At 41.4% G+C, this 27,352-nt stretch overlaps 1 protein-coding gene across 4 annotated transcripts in view; it reads left to right on the plus strand.

The window, feature by feature from the left end:
- SLC45A4 (solute carrier family 45 member 4) overlaps nt 1-27,352 on the plus strand; it is an 87,374-nt gene that overhangs the window by 25,797 nt on the left and 34,225 nt on the right. For all 4 annotated transcript variants that reach the window (XM_064643666.1, XM_064643579.1, XM_064643551.1 and 1 more), the window contains one exon: nt 24,056-24,676. In XM_064643666.1, coding sequence (XP_064499736.1) covers nt 24,433-24,676 — 244 coding nt within the window. In that variant the 5' untranslated portion in view covers nt 24,056-24,432. The remainder of the gene's footprint in view (nt 1-24,055; nt 24,677-27,352) is intronic.

Here is a 27,352-nt window from a genome sequence, read left to right on the forward strand (position 1 = left end):
CAGGCTCTGAGGAGCTTAGAGCAGGCTGAAGTTGGACCCGTCTTACAGGGCTGTGACCTCCGAGGTTAATTACCTTTACACTCGTTCCAGTCCTGGATTCACTGACAGCTACAAAGTTAGGACTTGGTGATTTAATGGGGCTCTGCTTGTGTGCTGGGGTGGGAATGTGTGGACTCTGCCTCTATCCCTGTATAAATTTAAATGGATCATTTATAAAAGTAATGAGAATATTAACGCTGGATGGTACCTGCAGAGTAAGTCACCAGTGAAACTGCATCTAATGTTTGAAAAATCTTCTTAAAATTAAAATGTGTTGCCAACTGAGTGGCTTAGAAAAGATGTTGAGGCTTTGAGAGGCATCTTATAAATTCTTGGGTGGAAAGATGATGGCTGGAATGACCTGCTAGCTGCTAGGTACTGCCTGCAGTTGTGAACACAGCTGCATGTAACACTTCAGTACTTCCAGTAGACACTGATTTAAGCTATAAACAGTTCCTTTACACAGGAGCATTTGATCTTGTCCAGCTTAGTATGTAAAATCTGCCTGTGATGTACTGCTGTCATCCTTACTTGAATACCTCATGACTCCCAGCATCAATTCCTGGAGTGGGAAGCCTGTTTCACTCGCAGTCTGTGGGCACCTTTACTTGAACGTTAGACAAAACCAGTGCAATCCTTCACATTGCCCATCACAGGCTGCAGCTGGCAGGTCCTTTTGAGCTTAGCCAGGGGTCTGTCCCTCTGAACAGCACAAGCCTCCCTAAAATACTCACACCAAATGATCAAGCATGTGTGTTGAGCAGCAGTGCACATGTGCTGGTGTCATGTTTGAAGTGAAAACAAGCTTCACTTGCCCTTCAAACTGACTGCAGTGTGATGGGCTACTTTTAATAGTGTCAAGGCTGTTGGAGTTGAAATGGAGCTTTCCAGTTGATCTGCCAAGAGACCCGCTGTGGAAGCAACGGGGCTGTCATGACGGGGGGAAGCTTTAGCAGCTTGCAGAGTAACAAGTAACATGAAGAACTATTTGTGCTGCATTTTAGTTTTGCAAAGGTCATTTCCCATGACCTTTATATCTGTAATACTTGCAAGATCCCAGGCTGTGACCTATTCCAACTATAGGCATAAGATTCATCAAAACTGCAATGGAACAGCCTTGTGTGCAGTCGTTTCCCTCAGAGATGGGTTAACTGATTTGATACAGATTCTGTTGGAGCTCCTGGTCCTTCAATTCAGTGTCAGCCTTACTGAACACTTCCACTCAATAATCTGTTGATTTGAGGATTACAGAGTGTAGCTGTCATAGCTTACTTTAATATAACAGCACGAAACTGGTATGAGTGGTTGAAAAAATCCTTCTCCTAAGCAGAGCATTACACCTGCCTGGTAACTGCTGTACTGAGTCCAATAAATTTCTAATGGAGTTGTGTGTTTAGGTCTCCATGCAAAAGCAGAAGACAAATGATTCTGGTGTGTCCAGTTGTCAGAGTTGAAGCAGAATGCTGTCAGGATGAGTGATACCACATGTGTAGCTTGACAGATAGCTCATGTTTCAGCCTGAGAGTCACCTTCCTGACAGGAGATCCTGGAGACCCCAGAAACCAAGCCTGGAAGCAGACCCTGCTCAGCTGTGGAGTGCTGTGAACTAAAGACTTAGCATGTTTTTGGTAAGCTGCTGCTGGTCGGGTGACTCTTACAGTCAGCAGCTTATCAGTCACCCACACATCTTGTTTGGGTCACAGCCCTGCTTGGAGTAACCACCCAAAACTTCCACTGGTAACAGATATCATGTGCTACATCTGGGACTGTTAGGGGCTCCTGAATCCAAGCACTGGATAATTATTGCTATTCTGAATAAACTGATTGCTCTGAAGTGTGGTGCAGAAGCATAACACTCCTCCACGTGGATCAAGACACTCTGCATGAAAAAGAGCTGAGTTCATACTATTAAATCTAGAGCTCAGATAGAGTTGCCTGAGACTGAATTTGCCTAGAGTTAAAAGCTGAACTTTGGGCATCTCAGCGATGGGTTCAGAGCTCTGCAGTGTCTGAGCCATGGAGTGGTTTGTGCTCTGAACTGGCACACGGGAGCTATTAACTAAAGCCCCTTGTTGCTGGTACTTCCAACAAGTGCTGTGCAGTCATTTAGACTGCCACTGGCATACGGCTTTATAACAACTTGGGACAAGCAGCCAGGTTTCCTCATCAAACTTGTGCTTGGCAAGTGACTCTGGCAAGCACCAGGACACAGGGCTTTTGTTGGGTAATGATGGGGTTTGGCTTAGGATCTGCTCCTGACCTTGGTTTTCCCTCAGTGGCACGTAGTCTGCTCCAACATGAATATCAATGTATAGATGATGGGAAGTTGGTCTCCACAGTTTGGACAACTAATAAAACTTTAAACCCAGTTAAATCTGGGGAAGACTTGATTTCCAGGACTCCTATCTATGAAGGATACAGACTATTAAATTGATCTCTTTAGCTTTAGGAGATCTGGCTGACCCAACACTTTAGGCTTGACTCAGCCTCCTTTGCAGTGTTATATGAAGACTGACTAATCTGGTGGCCTGAGGTGCTCTGGGAATGGACTGAGACATACTTTCCTTGCACGATTGCAATTGTGAGTCAATAGCTGCTGCTCGTGTAGCAAGGCATAAAAGGGCAGGAGATAAAGCTTAGTCTTAAGGAATAGACCGAAGATGCTTCTAAGAAAGCCTTGGTGTGTAAATGGCAGCAGGAAAGCATTACCCCAAACTGTTTTGCTGAAGTCTGAGGTGGATTTTATCAGTGTTCTGGGGAAAGTAAGGCTGGTGCTCTCAGCAGAGTGGAGAGAGGACCTAGTTTCCTCATCTTGTTTTAAATGAGAGCTCTAATGTTTTTGTAACTGAAATTGAAACCAGTGTTATGCTGACCCTGCATATTTTCTATCCTCTGCTGGCTGGCCTGGACTACTTCTGCATGCAGTATAGTTCATTTATTTTGGAGACTTGAAAACAAGCCATTATCACCCTCTGGTGCCAGATAAATAAATGATCTAACTGGGGGCCGAGCCCAAAGTGCTCTTTTACAAAAGCACAACTGCATGTCACACTTATCTTCTGCATTCTGTCCTTGAATATATGATCAGTCTTTCTGGACCACATCCAGAAAACAGTGGCTTAACCCAGCAAGCGATGACCGCAGAGCAGTCAGATTTCTGTGCCACTTAATTTCCTATCATCACTTATGCTCAGAAAACAATCTTCCAGAATACACTTAATCTGTTTAACCTACAACTTGCTTATCAATCATACAGGAGTACAAATAGCAGGAACAGGAATTAACAATTAAATAGTCTTGATGCTGGTTCTTTGCTTCCAGGTAATGAGAGTTTCAGGGATTTGTTGGGTGGGGAGAAGGCACATATGCTGGGTAAAAAATACTCCTCCCATTTTATGAGGGGAATATCTGAGCAAGTACACTGGCCTGAGCAGTCTGGCTCTGGGTACTCCCAGAGGAGTGATTTGACAGTCTGAACTATTGCTCCTTGGAGTAGTGTGGCTGGCCAGCTAACTCCCAAGAGTTCAAAAAATAACCCAAAACAAATGCACAAACTTGCTTTAACACCAGCACATCTAGTGCACATGTCCCATTTGCAGCCTGAAATGTATCTGGGGGAATCAGCTTGTGCTATGGGCTTGTTCTTTTTCTTGGCTCTTGTGCTGCTTCTAACTGTGGTGTGTAGGGAGGGAATAGGCTTGCATTTCTCAGCACTGGAGGTATCTTGATTGTTTCTTAACATTGTAGCACTTCCACCTGCCTAAAAATCAAAGCATTTTCTTCAGTGGGCTTAAAAAGAGTGAATGGGCAGTTCCTTATCTGTCCCCTTCATGTTCCCACATTTATTTCTGGCCTTAGGAGCTTGTTTTGCTGCTTTGCTTTCAAATCACATTCCCAATTTGTCATCTTCCCGTTTTGTCTGTTCAAAACTTTTCATGTGCAAGCTGCACAGGAGTAGATCTCTCAGTCAACAGGAGAAATGGAACTGAATCAGATAAGGTATGTCCTCTTCCAGATGGTTGCTCTGCAATAGTTTGTGTGACAGTTCAGGGTGCCTTTTGAAAATAAGCCTTTTGACCCTATAGTACTAGTAAGTTCTAGTCTTCTTTGTATGCATATGACCCAGACACTACCACGGCCTTTCAACTGTGTAGTGGCCCCCAGTTAAGCTATATATAAAAGGGTTTGAGTTCCCATACAGTGAATTTTGTCCTAACATCTTCCCCAGGTGGCCATTCATCTAGTGACCTTGGTATTATATGGTTAGTTATCTCTTACTAGTTAGGAACAGTAGGATATACTCGTGGGCAAGTAATAGTCTTTGATGTGATGGCTTAAGATAAAGCCTCACTGCTTTGTCTCAGCATATTCTTAGCCTGTTCATGGCTAGATCTCAGTAATATCACTTTGTCTACGTAAAACCTAATGAGTCTTAGGGGTGTTCAGTATAAACTTGACTCTGTACTCCTTGAACAGATTTCCTTGCATCATCCCACCTATGTACAAGTCACTTCATGGAAAGATAGGCTTACACAAAAAACTTCCAATGCTCAATAACTGCAAACTACTAAACATGTACTTTCATCAGCCTACAAACTTCCAGGTCATTCCAGCAGCCCAACCTACACAGTATTTCCCTGAACTGCACTTAGTAGCTTTCTCTTCCTCATTAACTATGCTTCTAAATTAACACTTTCCAAGAGGTCAGTTCCAGTGCCATGTTAATGCTGGTTACTGAATAACTGGTTGTAATTAATGTGTGAATTTATCATTGCTACAATAATGACTACACTGTTTCCTGCACTTCAGCCTCTTTCAGGAGCTTTTGGTGAACAGACTCCTGTCTGCGTGGCTCTGTGAGGAGCCTGTGTATTGCTGATTATCACTTGCAGGATCCTTCAATGAACCTGACAAGTTGCCTTGATTGTGGATCACAACCTCCTTCTGCCTGTTTGGAATTTAGTGATTGATGTGTCCCTGAAGGTCTTTGCTGATTTCTGAAGTTCAGGGGCTTTCCTGGTTACAGCCACTTGATGGGAAGTGGTCAAACATTCCTACTGGAGAAAGCTTTAAGTCCCCACATAGTAATTAAGGTATTGACTGGATATATATATATATACATATGTATATATATATATACAGACACACACACCATAGCTCAAAGATGACAATTTTTTTAAGTAAGTAGGGAATAAGATTTCAACTTCACATGCAGAAATTGCTGCTGTCCAAATGATTTGGAAATCTCACCTTAGGAAACAGGATAAGAAAGCTGCTGCAATTCTGTGCTTCAGGCATTCTCAGTTTGCCTTGTATGTGAAAAAAAGTCTCATCTAGAGGTGTTGGTAATGGCTTCCCAAACTTCAATACTAAAAGTATATTATCTAATAAGGGCAGAGTCTAATGTCATTATGTTTAAATACTTCAGCTCTGTATTTATAAAATTGCCATGCAATTTACTGTCAGTCTTGCATTTAAATTGGTGTGGTCAGGGTGGAAGTACTGTGCAAATGAAAGCAACACTTTGTTTGTCTCCAGTAGCAGCATTCAGTTCATTAATATTGCATATACCTGTAACTTGGAAAATGAGTTGGAAGCCTGCCTGTGGCAAATATTAAATAAAAATGGGTTCCTTCCTTTTGCATCAATGACTGTCCAGCATAATTTTTAATTCTTACCTGGTGCAGTTACACCAGTGCCATTATAATGCTTCATTTTCTTGCTGGCTGTTGATGTAGGGATTAAATAACTTCCTTTCTCATTGTCTGGGTAATAGTCATATCTTTTCAAAGAATGAGAATAACAAGAACACTGGCCAACTCTTGCTTTCACCAGAGAAATTTTTAAAATGTTGGACTAGACTGAGAGCAAAGCAGGAAGCCAAGGCTGGAAAATTCTCTGCTCCGTCCTATCTGATAAAGCAAGAGCCCAGAACTTTCCTTCCTTATTTGTTAGCCTCACACGGCAAACTGGAGCTCTAAGTTGTTTGATGTGAGCAGCTAAGACTACAGCTACACAAATCTGACTTTTTGCATCTGAAAGGGCCTGGGTTTGTAGTAATGCTGTGACCCTTCCAGCCTTGCAGGAAGGAATGAAAATCCAGCAGGCTTACGTGGGTGATGAATACATCTCACATTGCTTATATCTGAGCCTGTAATATAATGTTACATCTCCACTCCCCAGACTGCTAAGTAGGAGTTTAGACACAGAATTAAACTGTAGATTGTGCAGGCAAAGCCTGAAGGTCTGAGTAGCTCTTTTGATCACTGAGGTGCAGTGTCACACACGACTATGTGGGCAGGATGTATCCGAAGTGACAGACGAGTGTCACTGTTCGCAGTCTCGTGGGATTCGAAGTGTGGCTCCAGTGCAGAGCTACCAATGCTTCTGAAATCAGTGTCATCTCAGCAAATGGTAGTCAGGCCTGCTCCTCCTGGTAGGAAGTGTTTAATAAAAAGCATGTGAGAAGGCACATACATGTGTGCAGTTTATTTTCTGTTCAGCAGAGAAATCTGGGATCAGGCCACTCAAGATCCTATCCAGATGGCTGACTTCCCCCATGTGTGTCCTAAAGTAAACTGGAGTCTGTTTTGATTGCATTATTTTTCAGAAGGAATTTACATTTTGTACCTGGGAGACCTGTCTATGCTAATTCCATGTGACCTTTTGAAGGCTGGTAACGCTTTATTTGCAGGGTTTTGGTCTCCATGCCAGTGAAGGTTTAAGCCTGGATGATGCTTATTGGTACAGGGCAAGTACTCTTCCATCAGGCAAAACACAGGATATAGTTGCACATTTTATATTCATCCTGTTTCTCCAGACTTCACATGTGAGTGGTGAGCAAGGGCACACCAAGTCCTCAGAGGAAGATGGAAAAGCTTTCCTGGCCAAGACTTGTTTGAGTTATCTCTAGTCAGTGTGAACTGCAGTGTGTGTAAGTAGGAAGAATTTTACAGGCACCACATGAACTCTTTTCCTGCAGGATTTGGTCAGAGCACAGTCCAAAAAATGCCTAGGTTGTGGGTTTGATCCCCATAGGGGCCATTCACTTACAATTTGGACTCAATGATTCTTGTTGGTCCCTTCCAACTCAGAATATTCTGTGATTTAGTTTTTCCTGCTAAACTAGGAATTTGTTATCCCCTAACTGTCTATCCAAATTAACTTAAACTCACTCCACAGTTTGATTTCAAACCAGGATGCAAGATAAGCATAGTGATGTCACATCACAGCTGTTTTAATGTGGAACTGAAGCTTAAATTTAAGTATCTTTTTGCTTAAAAGGAAAGGTTTAAAACAAAATAGAAGTGACCTTTCGAATTATGACTGGTTTACTACATGATCATCTGTACTTCTCTAGAGAATGTGTTTTGCAGAAATATTTATGTAGAAGTAATACATTGAACTTTGAAATTTGTTGCTGGAAGAATAAAAACTTAAAGCTCTTACAGGATGATAAATGCATTTCACTTAAATGACATAAGAGGGATGTGGTGCCCCTGTTTTATCTATTAAATTTTGACTGCTATACAAAGCAACATTAAAATATTTCAAGTCTATTTAGGCTCTTAACCTAAAACATTTAAGGATTTCTTATGCTTAACTGCTGATTGCTTTAATCAAATCTTATTCCTCCCAAAAATCTGGCAGGTGATTGTTCAAATGGTAAACACATTAGTTTATTGCATAAGCTGGTCCTGTAATTGAAAAAGTAAAATGACTAAGCACAATGTTCTCAGTAAAGATGCCAAAATAAAATACAGCCCAGAAGGGCAAGCCATGCTTTTCATTAAAATAAGCTTCAATAACCATGAAATTTATCACCCTAAGGGCTTCCTCACTCTGACAAGCAATTAAAGTGTAAAATGTCAAATTCCTCTATGTACTGACCAGTGACTTGCATCGACTTTAAGATCTTTTTTTAGTCAAATAGTAGATGTACTTTCTTGTTCACAAGCTACAAGAAATTGAGTTTTCTTTTTCAGCTTCCTGTGTTACTGCTGAAGGCTCACACCTACACATGCAGCACTTGCAAATGTCTGTGCCTTTGTGTGTCCTGGTAGGTGGGAAACTGTGTGTGTGCTCACAAGTGAAGATGTAAGAATGGCAGGGAGCAACCTCAGCTGGTAGAGCCATGGGATGTTGATCCATGAGTGTGGCAATGAAGGAGTGAACCTGCTTGTTGTCTTCCTCATGATGGATAACAATTCTGTTACTGGTGTAGAAAATATGCTTTAATTCTAGTTACAGCTTGGGCCAATCATTACCTTTCTGATGAAGAAGAGATCACTTCATGTTGTCCTTTCAACAGCTTTCACACTTAAAACCCTCTGTCAAGCTTTTGTTTAGATAAGTAGAATAATCTCATGCCTTTCAGACTTTGTAGTCATGTCTTCTGGCTCCTGTCCTTTTGATTATTTCCTCTCTCAGTTTTTTCTGGTTGTACAGCATGCTCTGCTCACTGAAGTGTTTGGCTTGAAAGTTGTGATTTGATGAGGAATTATTAGTCATGTGAGGTGCTCCTCTCTCTAAGAGAACATCAGGATAAAAGTGAGAATATCTCCTTTCAACAGGTTACTGACTTGGGTTCTGTTTCTCTGCTGTAATCCACAGGTCTTCTGAAAAATGTGTAATCCCTTCTCTAGTTGACCTGCTTTCAGGAGCAGTGTTTCCATAAACGTTTGCTGGTTTTTGTTATTTCACACTATCCTTTGCAATCCTCACAGATCTCTGTTCACTACACCTGCTCTCAGTGCATGAGCTGATAATACTTCTGGACCAACACCAGAAAGCTCCTGAAACCCTACTTGGAAATACTGTTTTGGAGTCAGCTGCTCTTCACAGCAAAAGTTGTGGAAGCTGCTGTTGTAATGTCCTCTAAGTTCACCTGAGCATCCTACCCACACTGGTTTCATCTAAGGTTGACAGAGCCTGAAAATAGACATACATGGCACATACTACAGCTTTTTAGTAAAACCTGTGAAATCCTACATGACTGCTAATTTATTAAAACCTGCAAGTGTTTCAGAGTAGGGTTTTTCCTGGAAGACTTCTTGAGTGACCAAATCAGGCAATTCTAGTTGTCCAGAATCAATTCTAAAATCTTTAATTGGAACTAGAGGTCTATAACAAGCTATCCAATATGCCAAAGTGCTTACAAAGGCTTTTAGAAATTCTAGGGAAAATTAATGTCACCACAGCGTGACCAGGATTACTGCCAACTGCTCAAAGCCTTGATATTTTTGGTTTTCCTGCTCTTAACACCCCTATACTTTAAGCAGGTGTAGCAGCTCAAATACTTAGGACTAATATGCACACCATTATGTCAAGGTAACAACTTTTTGTCTGATTTTCAAGGACTTGGCCAAGAATGTGGTGAAGTTGAATGATAAGTCTGCTCATTTCCACAAACTGTTGCCTATAAACACCTTGCAGACATTGAGGGAACCAGCCCAAAGCAGCAAAATAATTCAGGGGTGAATGTTCTATCCCTTATCAACTCCATGTGTGATAAATGGATTTAGCTGGTTCAAATGTTAGACAAAGGAATCTGCAAGTGTTAACTATCTTCATGGGAACTGGGTTGGAAGCCAAGCCAATATCTTGTACCAGAATAAACTGATAAGAGAATACATTCAGTTAAAAGTAGAGCAGTTCTTTAAAGAAATAGTCTGAAGACCTAAAACTCTTGGAGAAGTTGAGATTAGGTAATGTTATGTGCAGTATTCATTCAACCTGACTACTTTAATTTTGCAACTTTTACTCATGCCTTTGTTGTAGAAATTACAACTGTCCTGCTGTTTTCTCCCACAGGTTCAAGCCTGTGATTTCCTCTGCAGCACAGAAAGAAAACACCTCTTTGAAATTCACCTAGTCAAAAACACCGAACGGCCTCAGCCAGGTGTTTGTGTGTTCACATCATACCTGGTCTGAGCTCTGCCATTAGTGATGCTCCTTGCTTGGGATGCTGCTGTGGGCAGTGGTCATCTCCTGGAAGATGAACATCAAATCAGTTTTGAAAATGGAACAATTTAATATATTATTGCAAATAGAAGCTTGCAATAGTAAGTTGTAAGTTGGTTAGGAGTGACAGGTCAGGGAGCTGGAAGTGTAGCATCTGGAATATTGTAAGGTCAGGCTCAGTTTTCCGGAGAAACAGTGAGAAGACTGTGTCCATTATACTTTTAAGATCAGAGAAGAGAAAGCACTGAGAGCTTACAGAGGTGAATGCCCTACCTTGTGTGCCTGTTCTCAACAGCTGCTGCTGGACCACAAAGATGATTAAACCAGAGAAAAGAGTAGAGACTAAAAATCTTGTACTGGTATTTCTTCTACTGCATGAGCAGAGCAGCAGAGATGAATCCAAACTGAATGTGAGTGGAGCAGGATGAGGAAAAGTCAGTGATGCAACCACAAACTTTAAGCAGTTTAATAAAGGTGTGTGCATGACAGAAGATGAATGAGAGCTATTTAACTTTCTTCATGAAGCCCACACTGTTGCTAGATGTTATTACTCAAGTGTAGAGAATGCTCCTATCAAACTGTTGAAATTCATAAGCAGGTATCTTCAGTGCATTGAAGGCAGCATTCATGGATCAGCTCTCAATCTGGTCAGCTGTTCCTCTTACGTTCTGGAACAGCTCTACAGCCCTCAGATGGGAGGTCTTTTAATGTCAGGTGCTTGTTAGGCTAATCTCAAGACTTCTCTGAGCAAGACAATTCTGTTCCTGTTTATCCTTCAAATCAACCCCCACCAAATTTCACTTACCAAACTGTAGTTGATGTGCCTTTTAAAGAGGTGATACTCAAAATCTTCATCTGTATTCACTTGACCAGTTCTCAGATCCTAGATTTAACTGGTAGCTGTAATTTGCACCTACTCACGTAGTCTGTGGAGTCCCTTTTATATTCCTTCCTCGGAAGATGGCTTACACGACTCAATGTGTATCTTGGTGTCTCCTTAAACAATAGAGGCACAAAACCAAACTTATCTTGTCAGGTGTTCAGGTTGTTGCTTCTTTCTCTGGATTTCCCACTCGGCTTGAGATTTCAGGATCTATCCAGGGTATTAGAATGAGCAACAAAGATTGCTTGTTCTCTGAGTGTACTTCTTAGAGAGGATCCCATGCCTTTCTGAGGATATTAGATGTCTAGTAGGATAACCTGCCAGCTCAACTGCTACATTTCAGTATTGTGCTATTCTGTGCTCTGGAATTCTGGCATTTCCCTCGTTTTGCTCTTTTCATGCACTGCCTGCAAATATTAAAGCAACTCTGCCTGCTCAGAGAAATGCCGGTGATACTATCTGACCACAAATTCATTCTGCCTCTGAGAATGATCTGGAAAGGCACTCTAGCTGGTATGCAATTAGCCTTGCATAAAGAAACAACCACTAGATTAGCTTTGTTTTCTAGACAATCAATCATGTTTGTATAGGCTGAACCTTTCACTGCCCTGTTCTTTATGCCAGCAGCCCTGCTTTGAATCTTACAGGTAAATTACATTGGCTAGGACTTGTTGATTTTAAATATCATTTTTATGCAAAGAAACTCTCTCCTTCCTAAAAGAAGCCTGCCTAGTTCTGTAGAAAGTATTGCAACAATATTTTGTTCTTATGGATATTCAGGAAAAGCTGCTTTAGTATGTGTAAGATTAATTCACTGAGGATGTCTTAGGTAGTTCAAAGCTGCATTATCTGATAGTAACTTTGAACAGAAAACGCTTTTGAGAGACTGGATGCTTTTCAAACAGCATTTATTTCTTGTTTGGTTTCTGGGTTTGTTTTTTCTTGGGTTTTTTTTGGAGAGAGGTTAATGGTTTATAAGGGCAACCAATATTCAAGGTAGGTAAATGTACATTAACATCTTCACTGCCTTTGCAGCCTGCTTGTGGTAGCCCCAGCTGGCTTGTAACATAGTTATAGTGCAGCTGATGAAACCATCGATTCCTCTTAACCACTCTGCCCCTGGAAAATTGTCCCTGTGGGGATTTAAAGGAGTGCAAGTTCTATGCTTTAGATGATGTGATGATACTTAAGAGTTGCATGGATGAGATCTGCCCCCATCTCACAATGCAGCTTTGTCCCTAAAGGATTCCTTGGGTGATATGTAGAGTTTTCCTTGGAGGATGGCAGCTGTATATTGTACAGGAAGAGTTGATGGACTGACAGAGCATGATTGAATTGTCTGAAAGGGACAGGACCAAACGTAGATGAGATGTGTTTACTTTCGTTTTCACCTGCTGAAGGTGACTCAGCTGCAAGAACTGTAGTGATTGCACTGACAGAACAGCAGGATATAAACACTTCTTTGGTGCAGATCTGCTGCAGGTCTCATCCCATAGAGGTCCAGATGTCTGCTGTTAAAGTGGCATGGATGCTGGAGCTTGTGCATCCTATAAGAGAAGAACAGCTGACAGTCATTCCCAAATTAGGTAAAAATGCCAAATTGTGACAAGCCTTTGCCAAGTGTTTCGTAGTTCTACGGAGTCACAAATGGAAGAGATCTGTGTCCTCTAAATATTTTCCTGCTAGCTGGTCTTCATGTATCAAGTCCAACTGCCAAGCACTTGTACCCTCTTATTATTTTAGTGTACGTGTCAGTAAATAACTCATCCTGCCAGTTCTAACAGGGTTACAGCTTGGCAAAACACATTGCTAAAATACCATTCGTTCATAATCCAAAATCAAAATATGCCCTGATCAAGCTGCTCTTAAATGTGGCCACCAGCTTTCTACAGGGCTGCTGATAAACCAGCTAAGGCTAAAGCACATTATCTGCAATAAAACTGCCAAAAATGGATGGTTTGTAAATTAGCCCAAGTGTTGTCTGTTCATTACCTGTATTTTTGTCCCCTATAAGGTGTAACCTACTTTACTTGAAGTACTGTTTGTCGAAGTTCTTACTGTATTGTGCCTAAATGCTCTGGATATGGGCTGAAATCAGTGTGGTGATGCAACCCTTCTAAGGACTGATTTAACCATATTAGTGACCAAACAGTATTTCTCTGATTTTCTTAAGGTTTGTTTGTTATTGGGTTTAAGAGGGGATTCTTAATTTTGTTTATCTTACACCTTACTTAAAATATACGGGCTGTGCATCACTGCTAGGTCAGTTCAAATGTTTATTTAAATAATTGAGGACCTAAATCAAATAGCTCTGCTTCATGGCAGTATACATAAACACGTCTGTCACGCTGGTATTTGGGACAGCCTAAAAAACTGGAGCAGGGATCTGCTCAAGTGCTCTAAGCAATGCTTTTTATGGAGTGTGCTTTCTCAACGCGTGTTTGTAACTATTTGTACTTCTAAAGGGAGGCACTGGAGGTGTTTGCCGAAGGTGCTGCACCCTAAAACTGCAGTTTTCTCTATTAGCACCACCTCATGCACTGCAGGTGTGGGGCAGGGGGTGAGAAGCAGCTATTTCACCACACCCTTAGCAACGTGGTTTTAGGAGGAGGCGAGATTCCTTTGATGCCAGGGAGGAAGTAAGTAAGAAATAAATTTTTATCTCCAAACACCTTTTATTCATTTCTTTCAGTACTACAGCAGTCAGCTCCATTTAATACTTCACCAGGGGATGTCAGAATATTTTCCTTGGCCCAGATGGAGGGAAGCTCGGCGAGGCTTGGGTGGGGAAGGGAAGGGACCTCTCTCATTTGTGCTGACAAGGACAATTTCCAGCAATCAGGATGAGCCTGTGTGGGCTCAAACTGCAGGTTAGGCTGTAAACGGTGGCTTTTTACCGAGCCATCACAGTGATGAGGGACCCGTTTGATCTGCGAGTCCGCTCAAAGGAGGCAAAATGAGAACACTTAGTGCAAGATGATATAACCGGTTATATATAGTTGTTTACAAGCCCTTCGGAGAATCTGAAATGTGAGAAACCCTCTTCTGCCTTGTTTTGGTTTTTCTCTGAGGGAGTAATTATTTCCTCAGACTTAGTAAAATCCGGTCAAAACCTGTCTTCTCCATCTTTGTTGGAGGGTGAACAAAATTCTAGGGATGTTTTCAAAACCTTCCTTTAATGGAGTTTTCTGAGATTGAATGATGGTAATGCGTTTAGGGACTGGTAATTGGAGATAATTCCAATGAATTAGACTTTACAGACGTTAATGATATGCTAGAGGAAGTCAGCTTATGAAGATCTATGCTGTGCTCTTTTTTTGTCTTGATCTACTGAATAGCTTCTGTAATTGTCTAATACATATTCTGGCAGTATTTGGGTTTCTTAAGCATTTGCAGCATGAAGAAACCAGCCTGTGAATTTTTAGAGCAGAGAATATTATTAGTTTAAATGCCAGTATGTGAAAATAATGTGCTTTTCATCGTAGGTACAGTAACATCTGCAAGGAATGTCTAACTTTGCAGGTACAGATGAAGTAATCAGCTTGACTACTTTTATGGATGAATATTCATGCAAAACACTACTCTCAACCTATTATAGACAGTATTGCTCATTCTGGAGAGTAACTTGCAAAGGTCGCTCTGGTGTACTTCATTTCCCACACTGCAGTCAGGAGGGGACAGCCCTGCTAAAGGAACTTGCTGAAAAAAATGCTACTGCCAACAATGTCCTGATAGGATTATTCTTGCAGCACCAGCCCCACTGGGTTGGACATTGCCCTTCCTCCTGCAGGAAAGTGGGACTGTTGCAGTTAATCCACTTGGTAATGTATTAAGATGTTCTCTGATTGATAGCCTTAGTTTTCTAGCCATTAGGAAATTTGCAGACGACACTAAGTTGGGGGGGAGTGTCAATCAGCTGGAAGGCAGGAGGCCTCTGCAGAGGGACCTGGACAGGCTGGAGAGTTGGGCTGATTCCAGCGGGATGAGGTTCAACAAGGCCAAGTGCCAGGTCCTGCACTTTTGGCCACAACAACCCCCTGCAGCCCCACGGACTGGGGACAGACTGGCTGGAGAGCAGCCAGGCAGGAAGGGACCTAGGAGTTTGGATAGACAGGAGGCTGAACAGGAGCCAGAGTGTGCCCAGGTGGCCAAGAAGGCCAATGGATCCTGGCCTGGATCAGGAACAGTGTGGCCAACAGGTCCAGGGAAGTGATTCTTGCCCTGGACTCAGCGCTGGTGAGGCCACACCTCGAGTGCTGTGTCCAGTTCTGGGCCCCTCAGCTCAGGAAGGACATGGAGGGGCTGGAGCAGGTCCAGAGAAGAGCAACAAGGCTGGGGAAGGGACTGGGGCACAAGTGCTATGAGGAGAGGCTGAGGGAGCTGGGGTTGTTCAGCCTGGAGAAGAGGAGGCTCAGGGGAGACCTCATCACTCTCTACAACTCCCTGACAGGAGGTTGTAGCCAGGTGGGGGTTGGTCTCTTTTCCCAGGCAACTATCAGCAAGACAAGAGGGCACGGTCTTTAGCTCTGCCAGGGGAGGTTTAGGTTAGATATTAGGAAGAAATTCTTTACAGAGGGGCTAATCAGGCATTGGAATGGGCTGCCCAGGGAGGTGGTGGATTCACTGTCCCTGGAGGTGTTTAAGATGAGACTGGATGTGGCACTTAGTGCCATGGTCTGGTAACCACAGTGGTAGTGGATCAAGGGTTAGACTTGATGATCTCAGAGGTCCCTTCCAACCCAACTGATTCTATGATTCTTTTCCTCTGTTCTACCTCATAGAGACAGAGGGAATGAATCCTTCTAATTCTGATGGGAGATAATGCTCTTGTTCAACATGGTTTAAAACCTTAAGGATCCTCTTGTAGGGCATTGCAAGCTGGGCCATATTTAGTTTGAGCCAGACTAAAGTTTTTGCCTATCTGACCAAATCAATGGGTTTTCTTAGTGAAAGTCATTATTTGCAGCAATGTCAGCCCTTAACAGCATATTTGCACACTGGGCTGAATAATCTTTGTCGCATGAGTTTTTTAGTTCTTTGTGCTTTTGTGATGACTCAGTTGTTATTTTTTGGTTTTGCAAGTTCTTGGCTGTTAGTGCTTGCTATCTTGCCCTTTACCAGATTTTGAGGGTAGAACCTGCTAACTGGAGATCCAGCTGTCACAAATGAGATATGCCTGTCTTTGCTGTGCTGTGAAACTGCTTCTTTGTGCCTGTTTTTTCTCCAGCATCACTGGTCCCAGCTGTTACGTTTGCCACAAGCTCTGAAGGCTTCTCTATTGCTGTTTATGCCCATACCCCCTTAGCTGTTTACTTGTTTAATGTAGCTGTATTAATAAACATGAGGGTAACATGAGCATCTATGAAGTTTTTAACCATCAGTAAAACAAAAAGTACGTTTAATCAGATAATGTCACCTCTCCAGTTTAACAAAATGAAGTATTTCCTACTAAAAACAGCAGCAGCAGTGATTTAACAATGTAATCTGATCCAATATTAGTAACACACTGTGCCTTTGGGGAGCAGTATAATATCCAATTCACTGAATAAAGTCTGTCTCACATTAAATTCTGGATCCCTCTTAAAAAGATGGCTTCCCAGAATTGTTTCAGTAATTTCATAAAGACCTGTGATTTCCTACCTCTTTTTCCCAGTAATGAATGGAGAAATTACATTGGCCTCCAAAACACAAAGAATGATTAAATAGTGTTGTCTTACAAAGATGTCACGAGCACCTCCATCTCCCCACCTTACCTCTTGAGCTTTCCATTCCTCCTCATGTGTCTGGGCAGGAAAAAGCCCATCGAGGGAGTTTGTAATTCCCACATTGCCATCTGTGACTGCTTTGCTTCCAGCAGGAGCCAAAATCTTACTCTTGGTCACTTTCTGAATAAGCTGGGAGGGGGTGGAAGGAGGGTCCCAGGAAAGCCAAGGGGTTTCTAGTCAAGGCCATGTTTTATTTAAACAAGTAGGCAGGAAACCCTCTGGAAGATTGAACATTGGCAGGGCTGGAGTTTGTAAGCCTGTATATGTCAGGTTTGCATCCATACCAAGGAAAGGGTGCAACAAGTCTTCATTAACCCTTTTGAAATGAAGAGGTTCACACCCTTGCTTTTTGGATTTTGGATTGTGGTTTAGATATTTATTTGCTGAGGGAGTTGAGAATATCAGATGTTCAGCCTTAATAGTAGGAAATCTGCCAACATCATCTGCTTCTCTTTGATGAATATGTATTTCAAACATTGTGCCCTGGCTTAAACAGAAGGGCAGGGGTTGTAAAAGACAACAACTGTCTTACGGTATGTGAAAAGTCCTGAGGGCAGGCAAAAGTTTGTGTTGGAAGAAGTGGAAAAAATGCAGTTTCTCCGTGTGAGGTGGATTGCTCCATATCATTTTAATTCACAACGTGCTGCAGAATGACTTACCCCCGCCCAGACCTTGCTTCGGTGGCCTAAATTGTGTTGTAGCCTCGAAAGTAGGTCATGTTGCAAAAGCACTGTGCTGCTTCCAGTGGCTTTTTTCTTTGTTGCTTTTTTTCTTTTTAAATCTCAGGTTTCAATATGAACTTGCTAAAAATCTCATCTAAGCCTGCAGTCGGTGTCAGTCGTAGGGTTGTTGAGGCGTGGTGTCCTTGTACAACAAGCTGGCTTATGCTGTTGTGTTTCAATGCCTTTGGTTACCTGAATGTTGAATTAGATGTTAGGACATGTCAAATGTGGTTCTTTATTGCACCCAGTTAGCCTTAACCCTTTTGCTTTGGCAGGCTTTTAGTGATTCACAACAGGCCAGGCCAGTTTAATGTAAGACTGGTTTAAAATGAGACGTTGACTTTCAGGATCTGGAGTAACATTGCTCACATATGGGACTGTCAAGTAACATATGGTATAACTGATTTTTAAAAATTATTCCTGAACAAGTGTGGTCTTCTCCCTTTGATGGGGTTAATACAGCTGTGTTTTTAGAAAGCAGTAGCTAAAAACCTTTCTATGTTTGCATTTGACTATGTCAGAAGCCTTAATGGGAATTTAAACAACTACCTACCTGTGATTGCTGCCCTTTTGAACCAAAGGCCTCATGACTCACCTGTGTGATGGTGCTTCTACAAAGTCACAGAGTTTGAGTCTACACCTTTATGAGGGAACAACTCAATCAGATCACAGCAGCATTCAGCCCTTCCGCTGAACTTCAACTAAGTCTGTTGAGCACATTTGTCCAGCTGGGCCAAAAACTCCAGGCATGTTTTCTAGACACTCTTCTTCCTACTGCAGTGACTGAACACTTGAGTACTGACATGGGCCAGAAAAACTTCCCTTGTGGCCAGTTCTGTTACTATAAACAGCTGCTAATAATTAGCAACAGAGCCACAAAACAACCGGGCAGAAAATAGCTGCCTCTTGGCCGAGTAAGTGGTGCTCTGCCTTGCATCTGGTGAGTACAAGGAGGCAGAGTACATGGAGAGCTCTCCCAGCATGCCCCGGGATCCTTCTGCTTTCTGAACAGGTCTTGAGCTGGGCAGATTAGTTTTTGACCTTGTAGCCACAGAGATGCATCAACAACTTTGCGAGCTGCAGTTTCACACTGGCTTTGGGTATTGCTGCCCAAAGGAGCACTTTTAGCTGCCCCTGTTCCTCCCTGTTGTGATGGGCTGGATCTGTGTGGCCCTGCAATCAGGTAAAACCAACCTGGCTTTATAAAGGATTTCTTTTGGCTTCTTGGATGCGTTTCTGTCAGTTTAGTTTTCGGCCCAACTCAGTTACAGTGTGTAGTTCACGGCTGAGCCACTTGTGTTGTGCGGAGGAAATGGCGGGAGTAAGGAACCAGGGGCAGAGAAAAGGAAGAGCTGCTGCTCTTAGAGGAAGTACTTGTTTATACCATCTCAAAGTGATGGAGAAACCCAGAGTGTCAGCAGTATAATAAGCGACTAATGTATTCTATGTGATATTTCTGTACAAAATCAGTTGCATTGGCTGCTTACAGAGTAATTTTTAATGTATTTTGAGAATTGACGAGTTTTTGTGAGGTGGTGTTGTAGCCACACTTGCAGAGGGGTGAAGGTCAGCCTTGCCTTTAAGAGCTGCTTTTTCACAGCAGCATTCTCTTTGTCTGTTGGTGTGGTGGAGCACAGAGCATTTGAACTCAAAACATTAGCAATTATCCTTGGCCAGGTGCCATTTTACTCTGGAAAAGGCACAAGCCCAAACGATGCATCGTTTCGCAAGCCAGTCAGATGCTGAAGCAGAACCCAGTGTCCACTTTGAGTTGAGTTGTGGAAGGAATAATAAGTGATGTTTGTCTGCAACGTGGGGGTAGAAGTGTTCAGCCAAACATTTATTTAGCCTGAGGAAAAGCCAGATAAACCCAGAATGCCTTTCTTTCCAATGCTAGTATTAAAGCTAAACTTAAATCAGCCTAGATAACTTTTCAAGATATGGCCATATTACTTGAAAAGCTGAGCATAAACCAGCTTGGCAGAAAAGTATCTGGCAAATGACTGGGCACTTTGAGGCTTGCTGGACTGACATGATTCACAGGTGAAATAGTGTGGTTATTAAAATGAATGTCTTGGGATGCACTCAGTGAAGAATTGGAGGAGGGTGAGGTGTAAGGCTCTGTGAGGAACAGAAATCTGGATTCTTACACTTTTTTATCAAACAAACATTTAAATATTTCTTGAGTTAGAAGCACTTACTTGGGTTTTTTGTTGTTTATGGGCTTTTTGATGTGTTGAGCAAAATGGATCACTGACAGGTCCTAATGTGACAATGACAACTGTGACCAGAACCATTAAAGCTACTTAAATTCTGTAAGAATTGGTTCTTAGCTCTTTTCCCATATGAAGTTAGTGGTAAACAATGAAGAGACATTGTATGCAATGATGGCTCAAGTTGTTTCTTCACCCTTCCTTTCAGCATCAAGAAGGTGGAATTCATTTAAACAGTAGAATCTTGGAGTTAGATTATTTCCTACATCACTAGATAATAATCTCTGTGAACAAAACTGAATGCAGTTCTTTGTGATTTGAGACAACCTTGGTCAGAATGTATTCTCCCATGTAAAATGTCATGATAATGTAAGAGGCAGATCTTGAAGACAAGGGATGACTAAATAAATTATTAGAAGCTAATGCAATAAACTTTAAAGACCAGGATGAAAGAATGGGTAGTTTGCTTCAGCTCAACCCTCTCCTTTTTCCCTTAGATAGTCAACAGTGTTTGAACAGAATTATCTCAATCCTTTGTGGTTTGCTCATTCCAGTGTTTCTTGGGCTCAGCTTATTTTCCCTACAGTGCCTTGGGGTTTTATAGCTGGTGCACACCTACCCTGTTGAGATTATTTCTTACACCAATAAATGCCTTAAGGATTGCCTACTGGCTTCAGAGGAAGAAAACCCTCTAAAAGATTTGAAATTGTCTCGTTGTCTTCAGTTGGACCCATTTAACTTTATCTACTTGACAAGCTTTATTACTGCTCAAGAAAATACGTGTGCGATTTTACCTGAGACTTGCTGTGTACTCCCCAGCTCACAGTCACATGCTTTGGCACTGGTTCAGGGAATCTGGTTTCTTTTCAAACAGTACATTCCTATTCCTTGTTAGCAAGAGAGATCTGGAAACATGCATTAAAAATAGTTCAGTCTTAAAGATTTGGGCAGGATCACTGTTAACCCCCTTTATTTTGGTATAGATGGGTGTGCTGCCAGTCTGCTGACCTCCAGGTCATGGTATCACAAATGCAGCAGCACTGCTTGTCAACCCTCAAGTCCTGAACTTAGACACAGAAGTGTGATAGAAGTCATTTGCCTGAGGCATCTTGTTGTATAATTGTCTGACGTGGGCTTTTTGCATCTTTCTTAGTGTTCACTAGGGAAAAGAAAACCACTGAATTTTGTGGGCCACAAATATGACCTATATAACACTTCCTCTTCGGAAAACCCTAAAGAAAGGCAGTAATTTTCCTCTGGTTCTTTGATGGTTCACACATTTCTTTCTGCAAACACAACCTGTTTGAGGCACAGGGTTATTGTGATACAGCCTTGTCGAGCCTGTAACATGTTTTGTGCTCCACTTAGTCATGACTTAGGCCTCAGTGGAAGATAGAGAGTAAAAGTGTAACAGATAAGATTGGAAGCAATTTGAACAGCTTTATAAAATTATGGTTATAGATTAGTTTTCAGGATATATTACTTGCTTGCTTTGTTGAAATATTAACTATTGCTTTACAGATTTTGTCATTGCCTCAATGTGGCCAAAGGTCAAAGTAAAACACGTGCATTAAGTTGAAGAAGAGCCAGTGTGATCAGGCCCCTCCTTCCATAAACACTTGGCAAGATCAGTATCTGTATCTAAACTTCTCTTCACACCAACCTCTGTACAATGCCCAACATGAACCTCTTCCATGGCTGAAATTCTTCATTCTACTGCCTTATTTGTTGTTAATCATGAAAATGCCCTTCAAAACCAGCCATGAAAAACAATTTGTGCTGGATGCAGATATAGGAGAAACGCTCTCTGGTGTTTTAATCCAGCTCCTCTTCAGATGCCATTTATTTTGAAGTTCTTTGCTGCATAAAAGCCTCTGTAATGTTTACTTCCATCAGGTAAATGAATTTGTCCTGGGTAAGAAAGAATGCCACTCTTCAAACTTGCCAAATTCAAAATGAACTTGGAAAAAGCAGTGGCAGAATCTGGATCAGTCTAAAATGAATATGAACACAACAGAGCAGGGCTTAGGAAAGAACTGAAGACCTTTCTGAGAGGCTCTTGTTATTCTCTGGCTCTTGTATTAGACGTGCACTTGGAGTCAGATGAAAGTGCTGCAGGAAGTCTAGCGCTGTGCTTACCACAAAATTGACATAATGGAACAGTAATTCTCTGTTCTTTTAGATAAAACCTGTCCATTGTGCTTCTTGCTGCTGCACTTGAACACTGTAACCGCTTTTTCTGGCATGTTTAAAGTGTGCTGTTCTTATCTGTGTCAATTACAGCTTCAAAGTTACCTCCATCCACCAGCCATTATTCCTGGCTCCTAAATTATCTGATCACTTCCCATCATCTTCCACTTCAGAAATAACTTTTTCAGTCATCCCTTAAGAGCCTGGCTCAAATGGGCTGAATCTCAGATATCCTATTTGTCCTGCCTCTTTATCCTTTCCAGGGGCAAATGCTCCCAGCCTGGTGTCATCCCTCCTGTGTGTGCAGGCTGCCCCAGTGCATCACAGAATATTCTGGTGTGATGAATCCTCTGTGCCTTGTCCTGCTACCCTGTCACTGCATATGGAATGAGGTGTTAATGGAAAGGGAATTAAATCCTTCATAGGCAGTGACAGGAGGGGAAATTAGACATGAGAGAACAGTGGAGACCTTAAAGCCATCTCGTACAGGAGTGTAATCCATGACCCTTAGTCTGTAATACAACACACACGTTCTGAGTGATTTCGGAATAGTAAGAGCTAACGTGTACTTTCAAATTCTACTGAATGTCATTTTACCTGGGTCTGCCAGCAATTAAACATTTTGTCACTAGTCTATAATTAAAATAATTGCTCCTACTTCAGAACATGTATTTTGTAGGCTTTTCTCACTCAGAACTTGTGTTATGTGAAGTGGATGTGCTTTTTAATACTAGAGTACTTTGTATTTATGATAAACTACTTGCATCTTCTGTTAATTCTGAGTGGGTGGAGAAATGCTTTCTTGAGTCCTTTTTGTTGAGTTATTTAAATGCTTATAGATTAAAACCTCGAACTCAAAACTTGGTTTATAGAACTTGCTTAGTAAGTTACTTTAACTTTCTCATGTGATTTAAAGGTTTATCGAGCTCGAATGAAAATTTTAATGTTAGTTTGTTGATGAGGTGATCAAATATAAGAATTCCGGTAATCCTGGGGAGCCTGAAAGATGAAAAAACCCACACCAAAAAAGCTGATTTTGAAAGGAAGAACAAAATACATGCAATAAACAGCTCAAGGAGGTGTCAGCAGGAGAGAGTGCTCAAGATGATGTTCCTGTGATGGACTTCTAGTAGAACAGTATCTCAGGTCACACTGGAACAGAGCTGGTGTTGTGATGTGCTTTAAACACCAAGCATGTCAGCTGTGTCCTAAGGCTCATTTTTAGGCTCACCACTTAATGATCTGGTCTGTGCTCAAGCCCACAAAGAGTTTTTGTTGCCACAGCTTAAGGGACTGGGAATTGCAGTGTGGGGATTTCTCAGGCCAGCTCTGCTCCCAGAGCCCACATCTCGTGGAACCATTTCCCTGAGGGGTTTTGTCCTGGGATAGTTCAGTCACACAGTGTGCATAGATGTAAATATGCTTCCTTCTAGTACAAACATCATGTAATCTGACTTCTCATAAGATGCTTTGTCTCTTTCTCATAAGTGCTTGAATTCATTTTGATTGATGTGCCACAGTATATAAATCTGCCAAGGTTTTGTCTATGGCACAAAGGAATGGAAAATACAGGAGAAGCTTGTCTTACCTGGTTGGAATATATCTGAATAATTTTAATGTATGGTGGGAGATACTGTACCATTCTGCTTTCATGAATTTCAGCAGCCTCACAGGCTGTGGGAGTAAGATGCTCTGGTCTTGTGTGCAGAAAGATGAATTCATATGCTGTATATCTCTTCATTAGAAGTTGAAATATTTAAATATCGCTCCTTAGTTATATTCATCATGGCTTGTTTTGCTCATGCTTGCTTGAGAAATATCTTCAGTATAAGATGGTGTGATGGTTACTGCAAAATAATTGGCAACTTCCAAAAGCCTAAATGGAGATGTCTGTGTGACCATGGCAATTGATGAATCATCTTCCTGGCATAGTGCTGGAATATCCTATGCTGTTTCTGAAATGGAAGCTGCTTTAAATTTCCCAGAACTTGTCTTATGCTCGGTGTTCTGAGGATCTCAGACAAATACCCTGATATTCTCCTGTGGCTTTGTGTGGGACCACAAACCAGAGGAACTTGAGTACAGTAAAGCATCATTTAAATACGAGGCGTAACTGCATTTCAATGGAAAGTGCAGAGGTAGGAGGGAACGTGGGATAAAAGACCCTGTGCTAGGCAAGGACAATGGAAAGCAGGAAATAGGGTATATGGTTAAGGGGGGGGGGGCACAATATCCTGAAAAATGCTATTGAAATTTTTAAATGCTTGCTTTTTGTTGCAGATTAATCAGCCACTCGATGGGGATTAACAGTGGAGCACCTCTTTGTGTCGCCTTTCCACCTCTCTGTAGCACGAATAACAACTTCAGCACTTCTTCAATAATAATTATGAAACTGGTATTAACTGAATGGCAATTATGGATTTTTAACTCTAACTCACAGTAAACCAGCAAGCCATATGTTGAAATTCCTACCAAATAGCTTTTCGTTCTTGATGTCTCGTATCTATACAAGAAGTTGCAAGATACCTGTTTGTACAAGAGGAATATAAGCATTACTTGCCTGAGGAACAGAAGCAGAAAAGAGAAGACACCCTAACTTGTTCGTGGAGTTATGGTAGTATTATTTATATAGATATAACAAATATATATATATTTTTATGGTAATGAAAATGGCTCCTCAGAATGCTGACTCGGAATCTATGCAAGTTCAAGATCTACCTGTGGCACAGCTTCAGAAACCAGAGAACAAGGAGAATGAAAGTAGGGAGGAGACCATTAGTGAAGGATCCATAGACCGGATACCAATACGCCTGTGGGTGATGCATGGTGCAGTAATGTTTGGCAGGGAGTTTTGTTATGCCATGGAGACAGCTTTGGTAACACCTGTGTTGTTACAAATTGGTAAGTAATCCTCGTTTCTGTTAGTCAAAGCTTTCTGTGTATTTTTGCATTGATTGAAGCCAGAGGAAGGGGGGAGTGGTGTCTGCCAGCTCAAAGTACACAAGGTAAAAAGGTTTTGGGGTTTTTTTTCATTATTATCTGTGCCACAGGTTCAACTGTGTAAACATGTTTAGGTGGGAAGGATTTCTATAGGCATTCATCTTCTGTCTAATATTGCTTCCCTCTGTAAAAAATGTAACCTGATTTTAATCTATAATTCTTTACTACAAGGTAAGTGTCCTAGAAACTAGAAACAATATTAGGCTATAAAGGATTGAAGTGAAGCTTTTTTTTAATTTATGGAGAAATGCTTTAGGTTGCAGTACTTTGGAATAAGCGGTTGGATAAATTTGTTTTTCGAGCTACTAGTCAAATATTGCATTTATTTCAATCCACTAGTGAGTCTTGTTTTATGTGATTTATCTGTCTAGTTTATAACACATGACTACATATGAATAAACCACGATACCAATAGCCTTAGATGATAATGGGGGGTGTGATGAGGTTTAGAATAGGCGTCGCCAGTGTTAAACTTTGTGGTGAGTCCTGTCATTAGCTTTCCAATAAACTGTTTACAGTGTTAACAGTATCTGGTACTACCTTTATCAAATCCAGGAACTCATTTTCTCAATCAGACATCATAAAATATTACATGACACTGAATGGAAATACCAGGCTGACCGTGGTTCCATGAGGGAATAAATCAACCATGTGTGTGCACTGTATAATTGTATATACAATATTTGTATATTATATGTTTGTTTGCGCTTATCTGTGCAGTTGTGCCTTACAGCTTGCTCGGCTGTGGCCAAACAGAAGCACTCAACCAACTAGAAAACAATGTTCAGTGAATACTATTTACAACATCATTAAAAAATTTCAAGGTTGGCACCTTGAATGAAACACCCATATTTTTATATTTGATATGAGAAAAGGGCATTATAGTTTCAGCTTGTGAACAAATCCTTTCATGCAGTCTTCCTGCAGTCAAAAATGTATTTTCATATTAAATTGCTATTTGGTTTATTTTGAATCAACAAAGGAGTGAATAATCAGTGCAGATAGTGCCATGGGAGATGCTGATGAGTTATTCCTCCATGTTTTCCTGGAAATTTTCCTTTTCAGAGCTCATCATGGATCTATTGGTGGCATAGTTAAAATAGACATTAAAAAGCTCCAAATAGCTTTTCTGATCGACCTGACTTGCTAAATAAAACACAAGCAACTTCATCTAGGAATTGTTTGTAATGTCCATAACTTGTTTTGAGGTTTCGTGGTTTGGGTAAGTTGAGATTTAGAGACTTAAATCATTTGTACTGGCAGCATTGGTTCTGTCATTGTCTGCCTTAAACTCAAACTTGCATCCTGCTTTGCATGGAGATGATCCTGAGTTTTTTAAGTGTCCTGTCCATTTTTGTTGGCTTTGTTTGTGCTGGATGATGAATGCATGTCTGGCTAAGCTGACTTTACCTTACCATAGGGTAAGGTCAGACAGTATAAATAAACCATCCTCTTAATTACTGAGCACTCTACCAGTTTACATTTCTTTTGTGAGCTTTTCTAGCTGTTTCCTCCAGATAATTGAGAAATATCTCTTCCCTTCCTTCCCTAACCCCAGTGATCAAAATAATGTTGGGATTTGGGGGAAGGGAAGGAGAGAGATCTCACTTCCAAAAAAGCTGCAAATCGACAAGAGTGATGCCAAAGGCTGTGGGGATGCAGATGATGTTCCATGCCATAGAGATAAGAAATGGAGGAGGCTGTTACAAATATTAGTGCTTTGGGAACTAATTGAAATTTTTCGTGCTCGGCTCATGTTCCCTCAGCAGGGAATAAACAATGTTGGATTCACTGAAGGGTTAAAGTTATTCACGGGTGACTTATCTGGCCTGTTTGGTAATTACCTCTTACATGGGTCTGTTTACCTTTATCAACCTCAACATCTGTCTGCCTCAGCATGAGCTATATTTATTCCTCACTGGAGGGGGTTGCAATATTACCATCGAACTGCTGTAATATTCCCTTTGCATCTTGTTCTGGTAAAAGCAACGTTCAGTTTCTATGAGATTAAATTGGCTCAAGCAACTATATTTGAGAAGTGGCACCTGGGGAAGTGTGGTGACTCAACCAACTTTATTTATAATAAATTGAAGAACAAGAAGCCTTTTGGGTATCCAAAAAAAACCCCAAAGCCTCCTCACAGAGTGTGCTGAATATTAACAATTAAACTTTACAGTGTGTTCTGTACCTCAGAGAAAACTTTGGTCACTGGAATCATTTGAGATTCTTATCAGATGCCGCCATGAAAACCTTGGGCACCTTAGTCTGGTGTAACACACTTTCTGCTTGCAGGTATTTGACTTCCTTTGCAGTTTTTGGAGCCTGGATCAGAGAGGTAGTTATGATTTGGCAGATGAACAACGAAATTTCATTAGCTGAAGGAGATATGGTCCTTTGGATGCTCCTTTTCCAATTCAGTGGTGGTTGAATTCTCATTGTGTTTAAATTTCCTGAAGTTCCCAAATCTTAACAGAAGAACTAAAGGCACCACTGAAAGCTGCTTGAATCAATGGATACTGTGGAGAGGTTATGAAGTGCCTGAGTTGCTGTACCCATACCAAAAGAAGTTCTGATTTC

This window comes from Pseudopipra pipra, chromosome 1 (genome assembly GCF_036250125.1).
Source record: "Pseudopipra pipra isolate bDixPip1 chromosome 1, bDixPip1.hap1, whole genome shotgun sequence".
Taxonomy (NCBI): domain Eukaryota; kingdom Metazoa; phylum Chordata; class Aves; order Passeriformes; family Pipridae; genus Pseudopipra; species Pseudopipra pipra.